The sequence below is a fragment of the Typopeltis vanoorti genome, chromosome 2 (genome assembly GCF_054136105.1).
Source record: "Typopeltis vanoorti isolate ZY-2024b chromosome 2, IOZ_Tvanoo_1.0, whole genome shotgun sequence".
NCBI classification, from domain to species: Eukaryota; Metazoa; Arthropoda; class Arachnida; order Uropygi; family Thelyphonidae; genus Typopeltis; species Typopeltis vanoorti.
The window spans coordinates 81,115,505-81,141,443 of NC_143550.1; the positions used below are offsets into that span (position 1 = coordinate 81,115,505).

At 35.7% G+C, this 25,939-nt stretch overlaps 1 protein-coding gene across 1 annotated transcript in view; it reads right to left on the reverse strand.

Annotated features, from left to right (window-relative positions):
• Positions 1 to 25,939, reverse strand: part of LOC150109208 (plexin-B-like) — a 792,153-nt gene that overhangs the window by 490,653 nt on the left and 275,561 nt on the right. The window contains exons 7-8 of the mRNA XM_090406262.1: positions 16,303 to 16,431; positions 5,825 to 5,925 (exon numbers count right to left, since the gene is read on the reverse strand). Of these exons, the coding sequence (XP_090262388.1) occupies positions 5,825 to 5,925; positions 16,303 to 16,431 (230 nt within the window). The remainder of the gene's footprint in view (positions 1 to 5,824; positions 5,926 to 16,302; positions 16,432 to 25,939) is intronic.

The window sequence follows — 25,939 nt, forward strand, 5'->3', positions numbered from 1 at the left end:
AACAGAACAGGACTGGTGTGGCAGATCACCAAGCATCTGAGTGACCAGACAGTTTTCCAACGCACTACAGCCTTCAGTGGTTCAAAAAATAGCTCAACAGGTTTCTTCTTAACCACTTACTTAAACGCACACGCACACACACAGAATTGATGTGCTATAGATTTTGCAACTTCTCATGAGTAAGGTTGTTGATTAAAAAAAAATGCAACTTCACTCACTCAGTCTATCCAAATCCTCCTATAAATCCCTATTTGCTCTGCTTTCCTTACTTCGCTCAAACTTTGCAACATCAGCAGATATCTCTATATCCTATTATAAATAACCCCACACTAATTATATTTCAAATTTTCTGTACATAGTTTGTAGAGGAATTGCACTCTATTGCACTTTTACATTTGACAAAGAGGAATAGCATGTGCTGTCACTCCATTCTGCTCAAATGTCCCAAATCACACGATAGCACCACAGTATCACATGTAGGCATGAGATAAAAAAAAAAAAAAGAGGAGGAACCAGCTGACATTTTCATTTACCTGCTTGAAATTGTAGTCCTGAAGGAATTCTGAAACAGCTTTTCTCAATACTTTGGAAGAAAGATTCTTCAAAGAACAGAGGTAGATAGGATGAAAAAGGAGCAGAAGTTATGCCTAGTTCAGAGGATATGAAGTTAAGATTTGAATTAACTAAAAATTATACTTTGATCTCTCAATTATCTTACCTTCAAATAACTGAATGCTCAGTTAGCCAACACTTGAAGGAATTAGCATTTCAACCTACTTCCAGTGCAACATGTAACATAATTCATTTAACAAAACCCTCAATTATCTGCAAACTGATTTCTCAATGAGAGCAGATAATTGAGGAATTTTTTTTATATAATTCCCATCCATGAAAGGTTGTAAACCTATAATCCATTAGTATCACTAGTGGGCTAAGGATTTTTCTATTTTTTATTAATATTATGCTTGATGTTTATGATATTTATTAATATGTTTTATGATGTTTATTAATATATATGCTTGATGGACTGCACTTGAATGGTTTTGAAGTTAGGTGCTTGGAGAAGGTGTTGTTTTGTGAGAGTTTGGAAGTGCAAAACCAGGGAAACTATGGATATTAGTGGGGGAAACAATCAAGCATGTGTCTAGCCACTACTGGGATAGAAAAGTATGAGTGCAGGAATTATGAAGAGCTGAGTGCAGTTTCCAAGGTTTCGAATCTGAATGGGCAGGTAATGACATTATGTAAGATTAACTGTGAGCCCAAGAGGTTGTGGTGTATGTACATGAAGTATTAGAAATAAAGAAGACGAGTTTTTAGCATTGGTCAGCTCAATTTGGCCAAACATTATTGGCATCAGCGAGACCTGATTGTCAGAGAATGATGTAGTTACAGAGATAGAATGTAATGGATATTGTATTTTCAGAGAAGACAGACAAAATAGGCAGGAGGAGGGGCATTATTAATGATAGCTGAAGAACTTCAGCCAACAAAAATAGAAATTAAGGAAGATTGTAGATCAAATGGAAGAAATAATTTGTTTGAAGCTGTTTGGTGTGAAATAGATCAAGACTTCCACTAAAAATAAATAAATAAATAAACTATTATTTAAACTTAACATTATACAAGAGATTCCATCTTTCAAATTTCTAAAAGGTACCCTCAGAAATATACAGGCTACTGTGATAGCATAGTAGCCTGAAAAATTTGTACATGAAAAATGTACATAATTACTAACTTCTTATCAACAATTTTCCTCCAAATTAACCTGTTATCTGGCAGAATCCCACTATTGTCGGATTTTATGTTTTGGTCTTCTAAGGCACTTTTTACTGTACCAGTCTATCAGCATCTTTATCTTCCTCCGGCTCTGCTGCCCTGAAAGAAAAACACTCATTTTGCTAACTTTCCCTCTCCTATTCTATTTAAATGACCATATGACTTGAGTTTAGCTTTGCTAACAACATCGAGTTCTTTCATAATATCCTCATTTTTAATATTATGCTGCTATTGATGGCATCTGTTCATCCCCCCCCCCCCAAATCTTTCTCGGAACTCTCATATCATATGGTCTCAAATCTTTAATCAAGTGCTTTATTTCTAATTCAGCTCTCAAATCCATATGTTAAAACTGATTTGAACACAGTTTTATAATACAACTAGTTTAGTGTTTTGATTAATTTCTCTCTTATTCCATATAAATTTGTTCAGTTTACTGTTTACCATACCAGCTTTACTAATTCTGTTGACTATTTCCATATTTAATTTGCCATCTTGACTAAATAGCTGAAATATTTTCAATACGTTCTCCATTCCTGTATCTTCTTTAATTCTAACTGCTAAATTAAAACTCACATATAGACTATATACTGCTTGATATCCACTTTACATCATATAATTGCAACGTTTTGAACAGCCTTTCTCTTCACACCTTACATATACTTTTTCCAGATCGATAAATCTTAAATTAGATTCTCATTATATTCCCATGATTTCCCAACTGTATTTCTAAATATGAAAATCTGATCCCAACAACTTCTATTTGGCCTGATTCCAGATTGTTCTTCTCCAAGTTTACCTTCCACAATTTTTCTTAGCCTTTTGTCAAGTCTGCTTGCATAAATCTTACCAGGAAAATTCCATGAGAAATTTCTTTCTAATTCTCACATTCAATTTTATTTCCCTTTTTACAGATGGGTACTATGAGCTATATGGTAATCATCCCTGACTAAGGCATGATTGCCTGAAGTTGATCCCAGACCAAGCCTTCTGAATTACATAGGATAGCCACTGAAAAACTGCTGTGCTTCCATTTGAACATCTCTGGTCAAATATCACCTACTCCAGCTGCCTTTCCATATTTCAGGTTTCTGATGGCTTTTGCTATCTCAAGTATTGATATGTACTCTTGATTGCACAGTCATGGAAATTATGCAGGAGGAATCTGCATATTTTCCATGACCATGATATCACTGCTTGTGTTTATATAGTAATCTTTCAAAGTAATTACTCCAGACATCTGAAATATCGTTTCAGTTTTCATCTTTATCATCTCTGGTTTCTTTTACAGTATGCTTTCTTCATTTCTAAGATTTTTCAATAGCATCAGAATATTTTATCGCCATCCCAATTTTATTTTCTATGTTTTTACCAAAGTCTCCCATGAGCTTTTGTTTAGCTAATTTTATACATTGCTTCACTTTCTTAAATTTTTCTCTGTATTCTCTCAGAGAACCAGCTGACTTCCTTGCCAGGAACTTTTGATTCTTTTTTCTTTTCTTTGACCACCTCTTTAACTTGCCGAGTCCACCATGGAGTTCTGATTTTTCTATCATTGCAGACAACCTCAGAACCTCTCGGACCGAATCAATCAATGTTTTCTTCGTGATATGCCAATGAATCTCCTAGGTTTAGTTCTTATTTTCGAACTCTTTCATTTTTCTTGAATAATAATTGTGACATTTTTCGAATTATTGACATTTATTTGCATAAAATATTTTTACACAAATAAATATGTTTAATATAAAAATTATATGAATATATTATATCACTTACACAAAAACAGAATTAAGATCACAAACTTCAATGACATCAGAATCATTATCTGAAGTGTAGTATGAATGCAAATTCAAATTACAACAGCATGTATTACTAACAGTGACAATGTAGCATGTTAAATGCCAATATTTAGTACTGCATATTTTAATAAAAAAAAATATTTACCAATACACCAATCAGGAAAAAGAATACTAAGGCTTAGGGTAAAAACATACAATGCACAGGTGCATGTATGGCATTCAACTTCTTTGCCACCACCAGCTACAAAGCAAAGTTGCTGTACTGGACTGCAACTTAAAGCAATTTCATAATATCTACTAGATGGCACAGGGAAAGAAAAAAAAAAAAAAGGTAACACATTACAAAAAAGCATTAAAGAATAAATTTAGTTTAATCCTTTATCCAAGTGTGAGCAAACAAAGTTTGCACCTGAAAGTATCTTCAGGACTGGGGTAAGGTGGTACAACACCAGGAACTCGTTGCAAAGGTGGAGCAAGCTCACAATGATCCTATCTCATCTCCCATAATGCAAAACACATCTCCTTGCGGATATGTATAATGTTATGCATTAAGGGGAGGGCCACTACCCAGACTAGTTAAGACCTTTATTGAGGTCTCTTCAGTGGGAGCCAGGCCCAAGTGGAGAAACCAGGCAGAAGCATTAGCAAGGTCATCTCTACCTATCTCTATCACACCGTTTGGCAACTCCTACAGGAGTTGTTTCGACCTTTATTGAGGTCTCTTCAGTGGGAGCCAGGCCTGAGTGGAGATACCAAGCAGAAGCATTAGCAAGGTCATCTCTACCTATAGGAGTTGCCAAACGGTGTGCCACCTTTTTATTAAATTATTCAGGATTTAGAGAAAGATGTTGAAAGTTTATTTTTAACTTGGTTAGACTATAATAAATTTAGTTTAATCCTTTATCCAAGTGTGAGCAAACAAAGTTTGCACCTGAAAGTATCTTCAGGACTGGGGTAAGGTGGTACACTGGGCAACTCGTTGCAAAGGTGGAGCAAGCTCACAACACTCCTATCTCAGCATCTTCCATAATGCAAAACACATCTCCTTGTGAATATCTATAATGTTATGCATTAAGGGGAGTGCCACTACCCAGACTAGTTTCGACCTTTATTGAGGTCTCTTCAGTGGGAGCCAGGCCCAAGTGGAGATACCAGGCAGAAGCATTAGCAAGGTCATCTCTACCTATAGGAGTTGACAAACGGTGTGGTAGAGATAGGTAGAGATGACCTTGCTAATGCTTCTGCCTGGTATCTCCACTCGGGCCTGGCTCCCACTGAAGAGATCTCAATAAAGATTGAAACTAGTCTGGGTAGTGGCACTCCCCTTAATGCATAACATTATAGATATTCACAAGGAGATGTGTTTTGCATTATGGGAGATACTGAGATAGGAGTGTTGTGAGCTTGCTCCCCCTTTGCAAAGAGTTGCCCAGTGTTGTACCACCTTATACCAGTCCTGAAGATACTTTCAGGTGCAAACTTTGTTTGCTCACACTTGGATAAAGGATTAAACTAAATTTATTATAGTCTAACTAAGTAAATAATAAACTTTCAAGCATTAAAGATGTATGTGAAACATTTTTCAGTTGAAAAATGAGGTATTAATAATGATTTGTAAAACAGAATAAGGTATAAATTTATCAACACTGTACATTCAATGCAAAAGAATGCAGAGCAAGACTATATTTATTTTTTCTAATCTGTCTTAACATTCTTAAGTTTCCCAGCTATCTTGCCATTTAATATCCATTACGTCTAGCCCATTCATGTAGTCTGACTTCTAAGTCATAATGAACCATCAAACCATTAAATGTACTGAACACTTCATCCTTGTTAAGTAAATAAACTATTATGAAATATGAAGTTTCATAATTCTGTAGCTGTTAAAAAAAATTAACTTTTAATTAGATATCTAACATTGTTGCCTATTGGCTGAATTCAAGAGAATTATTTTCTTCAATAAAATGCAGACTTTTTTTTCAGGTATTAAAGTCCACCTCAATATATATGAATTTAAATGTAGTGGAGAACAGTAACACTTTAGTGGGCTAGAAAAAATAAATACCAGCACAAATAAAAAAAAGCAGGCCTTCTAAAGAAAAAAAACTTCATAAGAGTCATCGCTGGAAGCCACAGAATTAGGATGATATGTACCGTTTGAATTTTCATGTTGATATGAAATTTAATATATACTAACAACATGTAAAGTTATTCTGAAAGATTAAAAGTTTAACCCTTCAACATACCGTTTCTCTAAAGTGCACCATCCACAATATGGACTTCTTGCTTGTAGGCATGAATCACAAGTTTCATAATGATGGCACCTTTGAACTGGCATTTTGGTAAGCTAAAAAAGAAGAATGAATAAATAAACCAAATAAATAATCAGATTAAATGTGCGACTTAAATTTATTATACATATCAATGGAGCATCATTGTGAATAATATCATCTTGATAAATTACAAATAATACTGTTGACCAACAATCTACAGAAATTATCTGCTACAAAACATTCTAAGTTACAGATTAACTTTATTAATGTGATATCATCACATTTCTTGGAGGCACAAAATCTGCATGAAACCATATTCAGTCTCCACAGGCAGAGTTCCAAGCTTAGCAAGCTGTAGGTTAATTTACAATACTATATTTAGTAGCAATGTGGGATTCAGTGGCAGACACTAGAGCAAATCATTCCTTCGCACAAGAAATCAGCACAAAAGAAAAAAAATTAGAAGTTTTAGTTAAATAATTAATGAAACAATCGGAGTCAATCGTGAAGCTGTATAGACATAAGTGATTTTGCAGCTTGTATATCAAGTGAGGTTAGATTATGGAAATCATTCCTGGAAGCTGGCTAAGAGTGTGGTTAGGAAAAGCACGTGTAGTTCAGGTTCTTCTCATATCATGTGTTGAATGGACTATCATTAAGAGATTTGACTGCATCTTCAGTGAATATATTCAGGAAGAGAACTGGCAGGTATTTAGGAAGAGTGTTAACTTGGTTATAAATTAAAATTAAACTTGCCAAGAAATTATATTTTTGTTTAATCCTTTATCCAAGCATAAACAAAGTTTGTCCATGAAGTATCTTCACAGTGAGGCCACTTATATATAAAGTATAATAGCTTCACATTAATTGCCTTAGTATCCCATAATGCAAAACACACATTCTTTCAGACAGGTATAAAGCTATGCATTATGGGAAGGACCACCACTCAGATTGGCTTCAACTTTTATTGAAATCTCATCAGTTGGAGCCAGACCCAGAAGAGATACTGAGGGTGAAGTAATGCAGACGTCATATATTTCCTATATACAAGTAGTGCAAAGCTGAATCACCTTATTATTAAAATACTCTGGATTAGAAACAGTTGTGGCAAGTTTTTTCATTTGGTTATAAATTAAATTAAATGCCAAGAAATTATAACTGACAAGTAGCCTAGTCCTGAAGATACTTCTTACACAAACTTTGTCTGCTTATACTTCTATAAAGGATAAACAATATAATTTATTGGCAATTTTAATTTAATCTGGCACTAGCACGGTGGGATGTCACACACCCCCAAAGATTTTAAATCGACTATAACTTTTTAACAACTCATGGCAGTGTGTCATTGTGTCATGCCTCAATATAGCTTCCCTTCCGTAACCCTCTACTCGACGTCACAGATGACAGGCTGTTGCGCGCAATCAAGTTTAGTGTACAGAGGTACAAAGTGTGCTGGGGTCCACCAGACCACCTTACTAATGCCGGGTTAAAGTATTTAGCCATGAATGAGAAAAAAGTGGATCCTACTTCAATAACTCCTTGGACACTCTGGAGAAACCATAACAATAATAAAATAGTATTTAATAAAGGCCTGATATTTGTAATAGCATTCATATATAGCAATATCATTCAATATCCCAGCAACCAGGAGAAGTCTGTTGATCTCAACAGTCACATTCAGAGCTAAAAGATATATTTTGAAAATAATTCATAATGTTGGATTCATTTTTAGCAGCTGATTTTTATGAGTGTTTGCTTGTATAGTTATTAGAAAAAAAGCTGTTTACTTATATCGAATTATACTGTTTATAGTACTAATGCATAGCAGAACAATGGAAGACAAATTTAACATGCAGGATTTTGTTTGCTACAGTTCTTTGTGTGAGATGTATTTGGTACAAAGAGTAAAGGTTTGTAGACAGAAAGCAACACTAGTGAACAAATGTGTAGGAAATGTTTTGAAGGTGAGTAAAGAAGCTAGAGAAGAGTAAGAAATATGACAACTGAGTAGTAAATAGCACATGGAGGGAAAATACCAGTGACAATATTCGGAATCTACCTTAAATTAAACTTGCAAATATTCTCACTGGTATAAGTGGAGTGCTTCAGGATAGTGTGATGCAATTGTTTTTCAGGGATAATGATAAGTTGCATCTGTCAAGTTACAAAGAGGGAAAGTAAAAGATGATTATTTTGGCAGTTATGCATGATCTGATAAGTGAAAAGCATAATACCGTATTTCTCCGAAAATAAGGCCTAACCGGAAAATAAACCCTAGCATGATTTTTCAGGATGCTCGTAATATAAGCCCTACCCCAAAAATAAGCCCCAGTTAAGATCATCAGCCAGACGGATGCATTTAGTACGTCTGTTGCAACACACGACGAATGTTGAATTATAAAATAATAATATTAATATATAATTAAATATTAATTTAATTATACTCGTAGACAGGCTTATACGTTGGTTATGCATTATTAAAACACTTAAGGAATTGAAAAATTCCTTAAGTGCTATACTGGCAACACACCATCACACATAAAAAAACTCAGCCCATTTCAAAGCCAGCATAGAAAACCTTACACTCCAATGTACTGACATAATGGTCAGCTTTGACGTCTCCTCTTTATTCACAAATGTCCCACTCAAGGAAACTTTAGAGCTAATCCAAGCTAAATTTTCTCCCGATATCTCAGCCTTATTTCAGTTCGCAATGAACTCAGGCTATTTCGTTTGGCAGGGAAAATTCTACAAACAAATAGAGGGGACAGCCATGGGTTCACCACTCTCTCCCCACCCTTGGCCAATTTCTTTATGGAGACCTTTGAAGAAAAAGCCTTAGCCTCTTCCCCACAAAAACCAACCATATGGCTTCACTACGCTGATGATGTGTTCGCTATTTGGCCACATGGCTCTGAAACACTTCTCGCCTTCTTAACACTTAAACAACCAACACCCCAGAATCAAGTTCACCCTGGAAAAAGAAGAAAACAACAGCCTCCCTTTCCTAGACACACTAGTCACCCGCTAGCCTAATGGAACCTTGGTTTTCTCAGTTTACAGAAAACCCACCCATACAGGCAGATACATTCACCAACAATACCCCCCCCCACCTTCACAACAATACGGAGTGGTGAAAACACTATACAACAGGGCTAAACTAATCTGTTCAAACGACTTGGCCCTAAACACTGAACTAAATCACATCCTCAACACTTTCTCAGCCAATGGCTACCCCCCCCCCAAAAAAAAAATCCAAAAAATATTAGAACCAACAAACCACAGATCCCCTCCACAACAAGGATTACTCTAAATCCATCACCATTCCCTACATCCGAGGCACCTCGGAAAATATTACCAAAATCTTAAAAAAACATGATCTGACCTCCTGTTACAGACTTTACAGAAAATTGGCATCCCTTATCAGTTCCACTAAAGACTAACCACTTCCCCTAGACCTATCTGGTGTATACCAGGTCCCTTGCAGTTGTAAACTGTCTTACTTTGGCCAAACAGGCAGGACAGTGAATATTAGAATTTCTGAACACAAGGACTACAATAGTTTTCACAAGTACAGCCATTCTGGTCTTGCAGACCATGCTCTGGATACACGCCACAGAATACGGTGGAAGAAAGCTACAGTAATACACCGTAGCAAATACAAATTCGAAAGACTATTTATGGAATCAGCCTCAGCCCTAAGAAATTCTCCAAACCTCAACAAATTTGGTTGCATGCGACTGCCCCAAATTTCGGAGGCTTACATCAGCAGACCTTCAGCCCAACAGCAAAACACCTACTTAGCCCGCTAGAGGGCACCATCAGGACTTTTAGGAGAATAGCTTCATCACTTCATTCCCAGTTACTGTGTTGTAGTGCCTACATGCACATGCTTTTTTTGTAAGTTCCTTTAGAAGATGGCAACGTGACGTTGCCGAAATATCGGAAATATTTATTAAAGTTTAATTTAATTTATATTCTTAACTACGTTGCTCAATTCCTTAATTGTTTTAATAATAAATAATTTAATTATAAGTTAATATTTAATATTAAATATTAAAATAAGGCCCTAGCATGATTTTTCAGGATGCTCGTAATATAAGCCCTACCCCAAAAATAACCCCCAGTTAAGATCGTCAGCCAGACGGATGCATTTAGTACGTCTGTTGCAACACACGACGAACGTATTGAATTATAAAATAATAATATTAATATATAATTAAATATAAATAAATAATATTATTGACATTAAGACTTAAAATAAATGATAATATAAATTATAATTAAGTATTTGTAAATACCCAAGCAGGCGCCTTTGGACAAGAGGTAAACAGCCATGTAAACAGATGAACTCGAGACTTATTGCCGAATGACCGATTGAAGTACAGACACAACACACAAATAACGTGTGCACTTGATGGGACATGGTTGTGTCTAATATGAATCTTCATAATTCAATACGTCACGTGTTGTAATGGACGTACTTAATGTACATGTTGCACATGAAAAAATAAGACATCCCCTGAAAATAAGCCTTAATGCGTCTTTTGGAGCAATAATTAATATAATACCCGGTCTTATTTTCGGGGAAACACGGCATGCAAAAATATATGGAAAACTTGCTGTTAGAAGTGAATAAGAAGAACGAAAGAGTAAAGTTCGCGAGTTTGTTGCCACAGTATGTTAAAAGCAAGTTGAGAAAAGAGGCCATAATGACAAATGAGTAGGTTGTGCAGGAGGAACTGTGTATATTCATAATAAAATTTAATGGAATAAATACAGCACAAAGACAAATAATTAAACAGCAGGTTTAATCATTCCAATATGTTTACTTTGCCACAAAGGCACCTTCAGGAATACAATATTAAAAATTGTAATGTTGTATTGTAAAATTGTAATAAAATTACAATGCATAGTTGTGTACTTGCAGAATGCATTTATTGGATGTAAGGACTTATATATGAATGATGGATTGTACTTGTATAGATTTAGAGCTAGTTGTTGGAGGAAGTGTTCTTCAGAATGTGGCAATGCAGTCAGGGAAACAATAGTTTTCTTTGGAGGTGGGATTCAAAGGTGCGTGTGTGTGTGTACACACACATGCATAGGCATCCTTGAGGTGAAAGAGTGGGAAAATTATCAAAACATGCTGAATGCAACTCCATAGATTCTGAAACTGAATGGAATAATCAACACAAGGTGTAACAAAGGTTGCAGGCTGAAGGAAATACTGTTTATTATTATTATTATCATCATCATATCAACTTGTATGGAGTCAGCAGACACACTGTAGAAGGTTCAGCTCAACAACGAATCAAAATAATTTGATTATTTTATTTGTATTATAAAATTATTTTCATTAATAAAATCTTATTTTCTTAATTTGTGAGTTTTGGAATCAACTTTTTTCCAACACTGATTTTTTTTTTTAATTGCAAATTTTGATAATATGCAGCAACTGCAATGCCTCAAGCAAATAGTTTTCATACATGATTCAGCACATTTTGTAGTAGAGGTCTGGGCTTAGTTGTTTTTCAGCAAGTGTGAGTAGGTAACTGTGTACTTTTTTTGCATGCACTTGCAAACATGTTTGTATTGCACAATTTTAAGTGTTTAAATAAATTTTATTTTCAATCCATAATATGAATAAGCGGATAATTTGAAAACAAAATAATTCTGAAGATGGTGAAAATCAAAAAGTAAACGCAATTTGAGCATTGCTGCTGTAAAGAGAATGGCATATGATTGGAAAAACGTGAAACAAAAATTTAACAAAAGTTGGGAGTTGAAATTTGCAGTGATGGAAATAAATAATAAGTCAGTGTGTGTGTGTCTTTTGTGTAACAAAGTTTTTATTGATAAACAACATTAACAATTTTCACAGCAAATTTGATGAAAATTTCAAGCTAATAGCCAAAATCAGTTTAATGAAATTAGCAGTCTCAAAGCACAACTTCATGAACAAAAGAGAGGCTTAAAAAGATTTTTATTGATGGAGCTAGTTAGATTAGCTAGCTATATAAAGTAGCTTGGATTCTAACTTAAAAAAAATTATTTTCTGATGCTAATCAGAAAATGATATTCTTCAAAATTTGAAGATGATATTCTTCAAAAGGTAAATAATTTACAATTCAGTCGAAGAACAATTGTCCGCAGAATGTTAGAGTTAGTAAAAGACAGTTGCTTGAACAGCTAAAAGACTTCGTATTTTAATTTTACTTTAGCACTAGATAAGTCAAGAAATGTTAGTGACACTGTGCAGTTGATATTTTGGGTTCAATATGCGACTTCAGATCTTCAAGTTAGGGAAGAAATGCTTGGCATTTGTGGATTACAAGATCGAAAAGACGTCTCTGAAAACTTTCCTGAAATGTTAAAAAAATTTAATCTGGATTTTAAAAACTGATTTCTGTCACAACAGATGGTGCTCCTGCAATGATTAGGGCATAATTAGGATTTGTTTCTCTTTTGATATAGAATTTAAATTTAACCACGCTACCGGCTAAGACATCTATAGATGTCAAGTTTATCATGGATGCGAAGTGCATATTAAAATTGTAATACCATTGATATTACGTTGAAATATATGATGGATACGAAGCATATGAGGATCCACAATGGCCAATGAGGTGGTTAAACAATGAGAAGACCATCTGCCATCTTTTCATTGCATTTTGCATCACGAAAATTTACACACTCAGATCTCTTAAAAGTGATGAATTGAAAAATGTGATGGATAGTGTTGTAAAAATTGTGAATTAAATTAGAAGTGGAAGCTCTCTCTCAATCATTGACAGTTTGTTGAGTCTATGAAGGAAAGCAGTGACTGCACTTTTGATGATCTTACTAATTTTACAAATGTAAGATAGTTAAGTAGAGGAAAAGTCTTAGAATGATTCAGTTCGTTACTTCCTCAAATAAAAGAGTATCTTGATGAAAAAAGTAAGACTGAAAATTTTCCTGAAACTGAAATTTTTTCATGGCAGTGTAATTTGCACTTTCTGTGTGACACGATTGAACTGTATGGAAGAACGATGGCATTGCGCCCTTCAATTGGAAAAGGCCTAAGTTCGAGTCTCATCATGATGGGAGAAATCTTTATATGGAACTTTTCAATTGGTGAGTTAGCCAATCTCATACGGAGGTAGCAGGGTTTTTTCTCCTGGAAACTCAGGTTTTTCATCCTGCATACAGACAAATCGGCCCTTCAGAACACACGCAATTTACAGACAAAAAATACTAACTGTGGTGGTGGTGGTGGTGATGGGCAGTAGATGGCACTGATGTAGATGATTGGTAGTAGAGGTTCGGTGTAGTGGTGGAGATGGAGAGTTGTACAATAGGTGTCCTCCCGCAATGAGTCTTCGGACTCCTTGGAGGTGTCACGAATAATAATAATAATGATGATGATGATGATGATGGCTCACTTGAATAATTTGAATACAAATCTTCAGGGAAGAGATAAAATAAAAAGCAAGCAATCCCAGTCTGTTCATGAATTTCAATTAAACCTGAACTTCCTTGCAAAACAATTCCAAAAGAAAATTATGTGACACATTTTGTAAAGTTGAATAGTTTTCTAGAAAATAATAAGGACTATGATTTCTCTGATGCTAAAGATGATAATTTATATGAACTGGATCAAAATTCTATCTCAAAAATTTCAATCACGTTTCTCCGAATTTGAAATCAACATTTGATTTTTTGCATAATCCATTTCAATTTGACTTAGCAAATTCCTGTAAGGAAATTACCATTTTTTTTGTCTTTTTATAAACATGAATTTGAGGATGAGATGCATACCCCTGCAAAGTGTAGAACACATAAAAGGAACAAAAATGTTCTATCAAAGAGATGTTGGCTCACTATTCTGACAAATGAGGGTCTTCCAAATTTGAAGATAGCAATTTCAAAATGATTTTCCATGTTTGGATCTATGTGATATGCGAGTCAACATTTTCTATGCTAGATTTCTTCAAGTCTATATACAGATCTCAACTTATTGACATAAATTTAGAGGCAGAGCTAAGATGCTCATTGAGCAAAGATGTTAAAATTATTTTTTATTTTTGCATAATGTGACCAACGTTACTTTCATTTGGCACAGTTTTGGCCACTATATGAAAAATAAGTTGTCCCCCCCCCAATCAAAGACATCATGAAATGAAAGGGACCGCAAGATTGGAAAATTATCAGAGAATTTGGCAGCAACCAAGGTAGTTATAACATTTTCTCTGACTAGGAAGGTTTCGACCTTTGAGGTCTCAGTGGGAGCCAGGCTTAGAAATAGGTCTAAGTAATACAGAGCTGATAAATTTTACCAAAACAAGATGCCATAAGGTGCTTTGACCTTATTAAATAAAAATCTCAGGATGAGAGAAAGCACCTGGCAACTTGTTTTGGTAAAATTTATAAGCTCTGTATTAATTAAACCTTGGTATTTCCAAGCTCCCACTGATGAGACCTCAATAAAGGTCAAAACTGGTCTGGGTAGTGGCCCTTGCCCTTAATGCATAGCATCATACATCTCCGCAAGGAGATGTGCTTTGCATTAGGGGAAAATACTAAGAATAGTGATCAGAGCTTATTCCACCTTTACCACGAGTTGCCCAAACTTGACTTACTTGTCAAGTTTGCATACTTGGGAAATAGGAGTAAAACCAAGTTTATATATATATATAATAGCTTGATATCTTTAACATATAAATATATATATATATATTTATAAAAGTCCACCCTCCTTTCACCCCAGTCATGGATACTGTGAAGATCTGTATTAAGGGCACTTATTATAGATGATCTTGAAGCACGAGATGTTTGAGATGGCAAGGCGTGTCATATGAGTAGAATGAGTGGAGTGTGCTATCATCAACAAAACTATGACTAGGATTTGCAGTGAATGACAGCAGATGAGTATATAAAATCAGGAAGAGGATGGGTGAAATGACAGAGCCCTGAGGGACATTGGCATTGACAAGAACACCATTCACCATTACATGTAGGGATCAATCTGAGAGAAAACTGGTAATCCATTTACACAAGGATAAAGGTAGTCCACATGATGGTAACTTGTTGAGAAGCCATCGATACCAGACCCTATCAAAAACCTTGGAGACATCAAGGGCAACAGCACAGTTTTCTACAAATCTTTCCATGGAATCGGTCCAAATGTGAGTGACGTAGGCCAGGGGATCTCAGATCTCCTATGGATTTAGAGTGACGAAATCCATACTGGTGGTCACCAATTAGATAACAGTTCTCAAGGTGTTGAAGAAACTACAGTTGATAATCTTCTCCATTACTTTAGACAAAACTGATGTAAGAGCACTAGGTCAATAGCTTGATGATAAACATTTATCTCCTTTTTTTAGGAACTGGTTATAAGTGAGCTTTCGTCCATGCTGAAGGCTAGATGCCAGCTGAGTACAGTTTAGTGAAGAGATGATAGAGAACAGGTGTAAGTTCAGGAGTACATCTCCTGAGCACAATGGTGGAATTCCATCAGGTCCAGCTGCCTTTGTAGCATCCACGTTATTCAAGATTCTTCCAATGCCTTTCTGGCAGAAGATCACAGGAGACATGAGATGCAATGTTCTAGGGAAGGAAAGAGGTAATTTGCCATGGTCATTTATGCAGGAGTTGAAAGAGAAGAATGAAGCCAAGACATTAGCCCTGTCTTTAGGAGGTGTAACAATGCTACCATCAGGGTGAGATAGAAGAGGAAGCACAGCTGGACAAAAGTTGCACCCAATGGCTTAGCGACCAGAATGCATGACTGCAGGTGGCACAACAGTGAGTTTTCTACATTTATCCTCGTTGAATTTAGACTTAGTCCTTTTAATGGTTTTACAAGTGTTGCAGCCTACATAGTTGCCTGTGAATGAAGCTGGTGTTTTGGTCTCAAGCGACTTGTGAAGAGCTGTCTACTTTTCTTGGACAGCCCTAGCACACTTTTTTGGAAAACCATGGTTTTGATATGGGTTGGGAAATTTGAACAAAGTGAGGAATGAAAATTTCCATTCCAATGCAGATTATTTCTGTAACAAGAAAATAGCATATATCTGGATCTGAAGAATGAAAACAGCAGCACAATCAGAAAAAAGAGAAGTAAAAGTCATGCATAATCAATATCCCTTAATGATTCACTTCATTTCTTACAACATAGATCTTCAGTTTCAGATGCATGCCTTTATACAAATATTTTCATAGCCATTTCATCAAAACTGATACTGATAACAATAATTTGTTTTTTTTCTAAATCAGAACACATGGCAGTGGTCAGTAATTCAGAGAAAAAAACTTACAAAGGACAAAAATTCTTAACCTAAAGCATCAGTTGAATTAACTACATTACTTTTTTATGTCAATTATACCCCCATAAAATACTTTATAATTCTAAAATACAATACTATGGGCAGGCTTAAATTATATATAATTAAAAGCATATTTACCTTAACTGAGCTGGCTACATATACATATTCATGGGAGGAATCAACCTGAATATCAGAGAGGATAGAGTTTCCAAAATCCACTAATACTTCATCAAATTCCACTGCATAGCCATTACTAATAAGAAGGATCTAAAGGAAGGTTAAGCAGGTTAAAAATGAAAATTGAAAGCTTTCAAAGGCTAACTATTTATCAATCAAAATGTTGTTTCTATAAAATTATACATTTCACTACAACCAAGTGCTGAAAAAAAATTCATAAATTTAGGCATCAATAGTCATTTGCAATTTCTGTGCAGTAAGGTATACATAACATACATACGGGAACATGGGGATTCAATGTACTGATAATGTAACATGAAAAAGTGTAACATGTAACAGACATCTAAATGATTGGTTTTCAGTCTTTTCTGATATTAGGGTGAGGGAAAAGTTCAAATTACAGATAAAACTGAAAATAATGGACATCAAAATGGCTGATGATGCAATGTTGAAGGTTATAAATGTAAGATAACAGAATATAGACATTAGAAGAGAGGGAAGAGAATATAACTAACTCATGTATCATACTTTTTCTTGATAAAAGATCAAAAAATTAAAAGAAAAATAAAAGCTAAAATGTAAAATTAATCCAAACACCTAAAACCTACTGATATAAACTTTAGCAGCAAGGAGCAGTGAGGGATTTGAAAAATTTCAGTAAAATTTGTAGATTTCTGAGTCATACAACTTGGCAACATTATTTAACAAAGTATGTTCTTCACTTTATTATTATACAAGCACTCCCATGGAGTCCAAAAACTCATCTTGGAGACCCAAACTATCCACACAATTTATCATACCTCTCCTTGAAAACATTAACAGACAAAGCACTCACAACTGACTCTGCCAACCCATTCCACTCATTCACAACTCTCCAAGCAAAAAATCTAGTCCTCACACCCCAACTAACCACACCTTTATTCAACTTATAGGGATGACCCCCCCCACCCCCCCACACACACACACTTGCTCTGGTCCCTCTAGCCAAGTGCTGAAACATTTCCCCTGCATCAATCCATAAAACCCTTTAAGCAACTTAAATGTTTCTATCATATCTCCTCTTTTCCTCCTATCAACCAACTTTAGCAATTCACACACCCTCAATCTATCCTCATAGGAAACATTCCACAGACCACTCACCATCTTGGTCACTCGCCTCTGAATTTTCTCCACAGCTCCCTCATTCTCAAGAAATACAGGAGACAAGACTTGAGCACAGTAATCCAGATGTGGCTGTATCAAGATCTTATAGAGGAATAACAACTTCCTTATCTCTACTTGTTAATGTGTTCTTCAAAAGCCAAGTAATCTTATGGGCTACCTTAGCAATATGTCCTCCAAACTTTAACTGTCTACCACAACCCCTAAATCTCTAGCTTCATCTATTTCCTGGAGTACAGTCCCATCAATGTGATACACAGCTTGTAATCTATTTATCCCAAAATGCATAACTTTACATTTCTCCACATTAAACTGACACCCATTTCTTTCGCCCATACTGATAGCATATTTAAATCATCCTGCAAGCTCTCCCAATTGCCTTGATTAACTATTACTCTACCTAATCTTGCATCAAGAGCAAACAATGAATTTTTCCTTTCAAGTTATTTCCAATATCATTTATGTACAAATTAAACAGCAATGGTCTCAGCACTGAACCATGCAGCACACCACTAGTCACCTGTTTTCGCCTTGATTCTGCCCTTCTATATACCACTTTCTAATATCTGTCCAGCAGCCACCATCTTATTCAGTATCATACCCATCCTCATTTTTTCTAATTTGCATAACAGTGTTCTAAGCGGTATTCTGTCAAATGGCTTTGCAAAATTATCATGCAAAATCAAAATTTAAATCATTTCCTTTATCCAACCAAGCTGTTACTCTATTAAAAAAATTAGTAAATTACTAAGGCATAACCGACCCTTCACAAAGCCATGTTGCCCCTCAAAAAGTATCATATTTATTATTATTATTTATACATGACACCTCCAAGAAGTCCAGACTCATCAAGGGAGGGCACCTACTCTACAACTTTCTGTCTTCACCACTCAATTCACCAACTACAGCAAACAGCATCATCTACAGCCCACCACTAGCATTTTCACAGACAACCACAAACAACCATGCCCACGGTGGGATTCAAACCCACAGCCTTTTGGCTGGAGAGTGGATATGCTAACTACTTGGCCAACCAGGCCGGCACATCTCTTGAATTCTCTTTTTCACCAATTTTTCCAGTACTTTTACCACCAACACCTGAGATACTGATTGGTCTATAATTTTCTACTGCAGTCTTAGAACCTCCCTTATGGAAGAGAATTATTTTGCTCTCTTTCTACTCCCTTGGAAACTCTACCTGAGCTGAGACTTAAATTAAAGAGCCTAGTCAGAGGCATTGCCAGTTCCCTTGCACATTCTTACAAAACCTGAGCTGATATCCCATCTAATCCTACAGCTGTATTTGCACTGAGATTCTGAAATATTCTAAGAATCTCCAATTCATCCACATCTGTTCCCACATTAGTGTCTGTCACATATGTTAACCACACTACCGGCCAGGACGTATATGTACATCCAAGTTACCATGGATTCTACTTCTTCTTTCACTATGCTTTATCCCATGTTAAACGGGGTCGGTGTACCGATCTTTAACCTTCCTCTTCCAAGTTCTCCGGTCCAGGGCGCCCTTCGGACTCCATCCTTTCTCCCTAAGATCCTCTGTCACCTTATCCCTCCACCTGAGCTTGGGCCTGCCTCTTTTCCTCCTTCCCTCCAACTCCATATACTCTACTTGTTTACCAACACACTCCTCACCCTTCCTCTACATGTCTGAACCACCTCAGCCTACTTTCTTGTATCTTCTTGCCAATTGGTCCCACCTTAACCGTCCCTCTGATGTAGTCATTCCTTATCCTGTCCTTCTTTGTCACACCACTCATTCATTTCAATCTCCGCTACCTCCATCTTCCTCTCCTGTGCCTTTGTTATAGGCCACGTCTCCACACCATGAAGCATCGCCGGCCTCACCACCATCTTATACAGCTTTCCTTTCCTCTTACAACTCACTCTCTTGTCGCACAGGACCCCGCTCATCTTCCTCCAGTTCATCCAGCCGCATGATATGCTTCGCATCCAAGTTACCATGGATGCGAAGTGTATATTAAAATTTTAATACCATTGACATTACATTGAAATATATGATGAATACAAAGCGTATGAGGATGCATATTTAATCCATAATGGCTGGTAAGGTGGTTAAAGCAGTAACCTTACTAGGATGATATATCCTTGTAAAGTGGTCACTCAGTAACTCAACTATTTTATCTGCTTCTGTCACTTCATGACCATCATCACTCATTAAGGTTACTCTTCCATAATCATTATTCCATTACTTAAGTAATAAAAAAAAAATTTGTTTTAATAAGGAAATACTGTGAGCAGGCATATGAATTCAAAAATATAATAACGGAATAACTCACATAAAAAATTATTTAATAGTATAATTTTTGCCTGCGATACACAGGTGAAAATTATACTATTAAATTATATTTTACGTGAGTTATTCCTTTATTATATTTTTAAATTAAAAAAAAAAAGTGATTAAGTCACAAAACTCAAAAAAGAACAAACTGCTGAAAACTTTTGAAGCCCACTAGCACTTTATGTTATTAATTTCTTGGTGTTTTTAACATGTCATTTTTCTGTATAAAGCATTTTGCCATATAAAGTAAAGTATTTGTTGAATAATGTTTGCTGCATTACGACTTGAATTTTCATAAATATGATTAATTATGCTATTTTTTTTCCCTATATGTTACGGAATTTATTTGCTTCTAAATTTTATAGCTTCAAGCAACAGAAGTCCCAAATATATTTCATCACTCCTAGCAGTCAAATAAAACTATTATTATTTTCTCAAGCATCTCCATCACTCATCTCGAAGGCCTGTCATTACTCACACAATATCTATCATACTTCCCTAAAACTTATTCACCAATGAAGCATTCACAACCACCTAGCAACCCATTCACCACCTTCCAAGCCAAAAATTTTAGTCCTTAAGACTTTTGTTAACTACATTCATATGCAATTTTTAGGGGATTACCCAATGTTCTCTCACTTCCTGCCATGAACTGAAAAATCTTCTGTGTCATCCTATAAAACCTCTTTAATAACTTATATGTTTCTATCATATCCCATCATTTCCACCTTTTCTTTCAAATTGCTTTTAACCTGCAAACCTTCAATCTCATCTCATAGGGAATATTCCATAAGCCTGACATAATCTTGGTTGCTTGCTTCTGGATCCTCTTCATCATCATCTTCTCATCCCCAAGGAATTCAGGTAACTAGATCAGTGCATGGTAATCCAGCCTTATTAAAGCCTTATAGAAAAATAATATCTCCTCCAGTTATTAGTGTGTTCAACACACTAATAACTGAGTTTCATCAATGCAGTAACAGCTTATGATTACTTCTTCCCAAAATGCATAACCTGAATAGTTTGCCACACTAATTTGACAGCCATTATCTTTTGTCCATACATGTTGCAGGATCTCAATTATCTTCACTTACTGTTGCTTTTCCTAAATTAGTATCATCGACAAACGACTGGATATTTCCCTTTAAATCATTTCCTACATCACTGATGTACAAATTAAACAGCAACGGCCCAATGCAGACCCCTGCAGAATACCACTAGTCATCTGCCTCCTGAATTCATTTCCACTATATACTAATATGTACCACAGCAGTATCTAGCGGTTTCATTTTACCCACTGATATATATCAAGTTATTTCAGAACTCTAGGTAAATCTGGAATAACTAAAATTTTGATTTTGGAATCATTACAGCAATTTGTTGAGCTATTCTAATTTCTGTTTTAATCAAACCATTTGCAGGGAAATGATCTAATGAAACAGAATGTATAAAAATTATATTACTGTAATATTATTCATAACCTTCATGGAGTCATAAGACTCATCACAGGAGAGCAATCAAAGTCTATCGCAGCATATTTAAACTCATTCATTATCTGCACTTTCACCACTCTCTTGGATAATGCATTCCAGGGTCTGCTCACCCTCCTTCTATATATTTCAATAACTTTACAATAAATGAATGGGACATAATATTTGGTATTTAGAATCTCAATTAAAATTTATTAAACTATTTTAATTTGTAATGCATTCTTAATGGTACTTATGACATAAAATAATCAAATACACATATAATCACAAGAATAGTGTCCACAATAATAAATCATCATAAACATCACATATTTTGGTTGAAAATGACAGACTATTCTTAGTAAAATAAGTCTGATTCAAAAGCAGAACATACAGCAATGGATTATGCCTTCATGGCACAAGCCATGAGTATAGAGCCATCTAACAAAAATAGTGAAATAATGCCGTTCAAAAATCTTTACAGTTGCTGAAAATAAGTCTCCTAAACTTTTGATAAGAAGATACAACTGTTTCAATTAAGATTTGGTTGATGCAATAAGATTTAGCATCTCTCTTTAATTAACCATTCAAATTTTAAATCACTTCTATGAATTAGACATGGCTCTAACCAAAAGGTACTGTGTTACATATTTTTAATACACAAGTAGTAAAAAAATTTGTCAAAATAACTTTCTAGTTAGTTGTATAAAAACTTTTGGCGACTATCTCTGATCCAGAGCATTTTAATAATATGGTGATACACCGTTTTACTACTCTTTTTGGAAAATATGTGATTTCTGCATTGATTTAACCTCAGTACCTTCCTAGTTTTAGCTCCGACTGATGAGACCTCAGTAGAGGTCATAATGTATAGCTATACACAGCAAAGCAATCTTCCAAAATGGAAGTGTACTTTGCATTATGTAATAGTAATGTTTACATTTGAGTATAGAATTATTGAACAATAAAACAATAAAAATGAACAATAAACAATAAAAGAAGAATATCATTTCTCGTCTATTATAATTTACTTGATAACCAAGTGAAAACGCTTTTTATAACAATCTCTGATTCAGAGTATGTATTTTAAAAATATAGTGATACACCATTTCACTACTTGTATATGGAAAATATGACTTCTGCATAGATTTAACCTCAATATCTTACTACAACTATGCAGATCTAAATTTCATACGATAGATACACAGACATGTGCACAGAGAAATCAGCATTCCCATTCAAGGTGCACCAAATCATCAGGAAATTAAATACCAAAAGGGTATCAGGATCAGATGGATCTCTAATAAATTACTCAAATTCCTTCCCCACAAAGGGTATCATGCATCTTGTGGACATTATAAATGCAATGCTATGACTCAATCATTTCCTGTTGCACTGGAAACTTGCAGATGCTTTCATATGTAGCTTCAACAAAACTACCACCCCATTAGCCTACTTTCCTGCACAGGCAAAGTCGCTGAACGCACAATCCTCTCGTGGCTTCAAGAAGCAGCAGAAAACACCCAAATCATCCCAGATAAGCAGTTTAGTTTCAGAAAAAGGTTCCATTACACAAAAGATCTACACATTGCATCACTAAACACATCATCCAAGGATTCAAATGGCAACAACACTCTGGCACGATTTTCTTGGACATGGCCAAAGCATTTAACAAGATCTGACACTGTGATCTAATTCATAAACTATTCCAAGCAAAATTCCCAATACCCTGATTCCCACTCATCATATCCTATCTCAAAACCACAAATTCAGGGTAAAAATAAACAAAATGAGATTCACAGAAAGAAGAATTAAAGCAGAAGTTAGCCAAGTCCCTCCCCTTCTATTCTCCATCTATATTGTAGATTTTTCCTAAAATGTTTCCAGCCATCACCACTCTCTATGCTAATGAGATGATTATATCCAGATCACTTGGTCCAGAACTAGTCCCCAAAAATCTCCAAATCACAGCCAGCGAACTTGAAAAGTGGTTTGGCAGGTGGTGATCTCCATTCAACCTGGAAAAAACTCTGGACCGAGTGATCTGGATATAATCTATCATTAGCATAGAGAGTGGTGATGATTGGGAACATTTTAGGAAAATCTACCATATAAATGGAGAATATAAAGGGGGAGGGGACTTGGCTAACTCCTGCTATATTTATGAAGAGCAAACCCAACAGAAGCTGTACACATGTTTGGAATACCTATATCCTGGCAAACCTCTGCAAATACCTAGATAAAAGCCTGTGTTTCAGGATGAATACAGATTTCATTACCAAAAAAAGCCAACTAAACTATTACCTGACTCTACCCCCCCCCCTCCTAAACAGGAACAGTCATCTAAATATCAATAAAAAGATCCTCCTCTACAAAAAACAGTGAGAAGACCTCTCCTAACCTATGTCTCACCAGCCTGGGAACACACAACTGAAAGGAATATTGAGAAATTATAGACAATACAAAACGAATGCCTGAGAATGGCACTCAATGCCCCCTGGTTCATTGCAAACCTTCAGTTACATCTTGATGCCAAGATAGCAGACATTCAATACATCCTTAAACCTACCACAAAAAAAAGTTTTTTTTTACAACTACCAACAGCCAACCACAGCCCTGAAGACTTCTCAAAATACAGAAGAGCAAAATCCATTCTAGCAGACAAAACACCAGCAACTGTTAAAAGCTCACAAGGAATGGGCTGAGCATCCCCACCTCCCACTCACAATCACTAGTACAGATGAAAGAAATAAGAGTCAAGGATTCAGCCCTTCCACCAAAGAAGTTAACAGTTAACTTCAATATCTTCCTGGATTTAGCTTCCACTAATGACATTTTGTTAATGTTTGTCTTTGGATTTCACAAGAGTAGAGCAGTTCTGCTCAGTAGTAGGTTTTTATCTGGTACTGGAGTGATTTCAAGTAAGGAGTGATGATGAGTTTAGAGTGAACTTAATGATCATTCTAAACTCATCACCCAGAGTTTCAGAGTTTCTGGAGATGAACCCTCCTAACAGGAGGTCAAAACAAGTCTGCTGCATAATGATCCTTCCTGAAATGCATCACATTATACATATTGAAAAGGAAGTGTGCTTTACATCATGGAATACTAATGCAATTAATGTGAAGTCAACAGCCTCTACATATAAGTAGCCTTGTCATAAAGACATATCACGTGCAAAATTTCTTTGCTTATACTTGGGTATAGGATTAAAACAAAAATATAATTTCTTAATTATTATTATTACATAACACCTCCAGGGAGTCCAAAGACTCATTGAGGGAGGGCACCTACTCTACAACTCTTTGTCTCCACCACTGAATCTACCAACTACAATGAACCGCAACTAACATCATCATCTACACCAATGCCATCTACTGCCCATCACCACTAGTATTTTCACAGACAATCACAAACATCCATGCCCATGGCAGGATTCGAACCTGCAGCCTTTTGGCTTGAGAGTGGATACACTGACCATTCAGCCAATCATGCCAGCAATTATTACAATAAATTTGTTATTCACAGAATTCATAACTGTAAATAACATAAACGAATAAAAGAAATGATGACATTTCTCATAAAAATTCCCAATGAGATATTCAATCCTGAACAACTCAAACTATACTATATGTAAAACAATTAAAGGGGAGTCTGATGTTTATTGGGGGAAGGGGGGGGGGGAGCTGAAAAGTTCTGATAAACACCTAGAACAAAACTGATATATCCACAAAAAAGAACATATCTTAAAACCCTTTAACCCCCATGTTTCATCAAATTGTAATAATTTGTTCTTTTTCTTTTAGGATATATAAGAAGATATGTCAGATGTGTTAAGATATTCAAAGACAGAGGTGTGGGCCATCATCAAGTTTTTTGTGCTGCAAGAAAAGTCCACAAATGAGAATCACCAAACTTTGGAGGGGAGACTTTAGGGGATTAGTGGACTGTGCTCCAGCATATCCAACAGTTGCCAGATAGGTGGCCAAGTTTAAAACTGGACATCCTGAGACAACAGATGGATCCAGGTCAGGAAGACCTTCCACAGAAATCACACCTGAAAACATAAATGTTGTGCATGTCATGATCCTTGATGATAGATGAATACTGGCAAAAAACATTGCAAAGACTCTGGGGGATATCCAGGGAATGAGTCATTATCCACCAATATCCGGACATGCAGACGCTATCAGCAAAGTGGGTCCCCAAATGTTTCAATGCTGACCAAACGAGAGAAACATGTGCTGACATCTCAAGGGAATTTAGGATCATTTTGAGAAATCAGGTGCAAATTTTTTGGCTTGAAGAAGTTCCAAACCAAAATGAATAGCAAAGAAGGTTCTTGCCATTGTCTTTTGGGATATGGATAGTGTAATCCTTACCAAGTACCTCAAAAAAGGTAAAACTGTTACAGCAGTTTATTCACCAGCTCTGAAGGAGAAAATACTATGGGAAACTGAACAGAGACATGTTGCTTTTGCAGGGCAATGCACATGCTCATGATATCCAACAGACAATACACAACTTGGGCTTTCAATGTCTGCCTCACGCACCATATTCACCAGACCTGGCCCCATCTGAATATTTCCTATTCTCAAATTTAAAGAAACACTTGAAAGGAAAAAAAATTATCACAGATGATGAA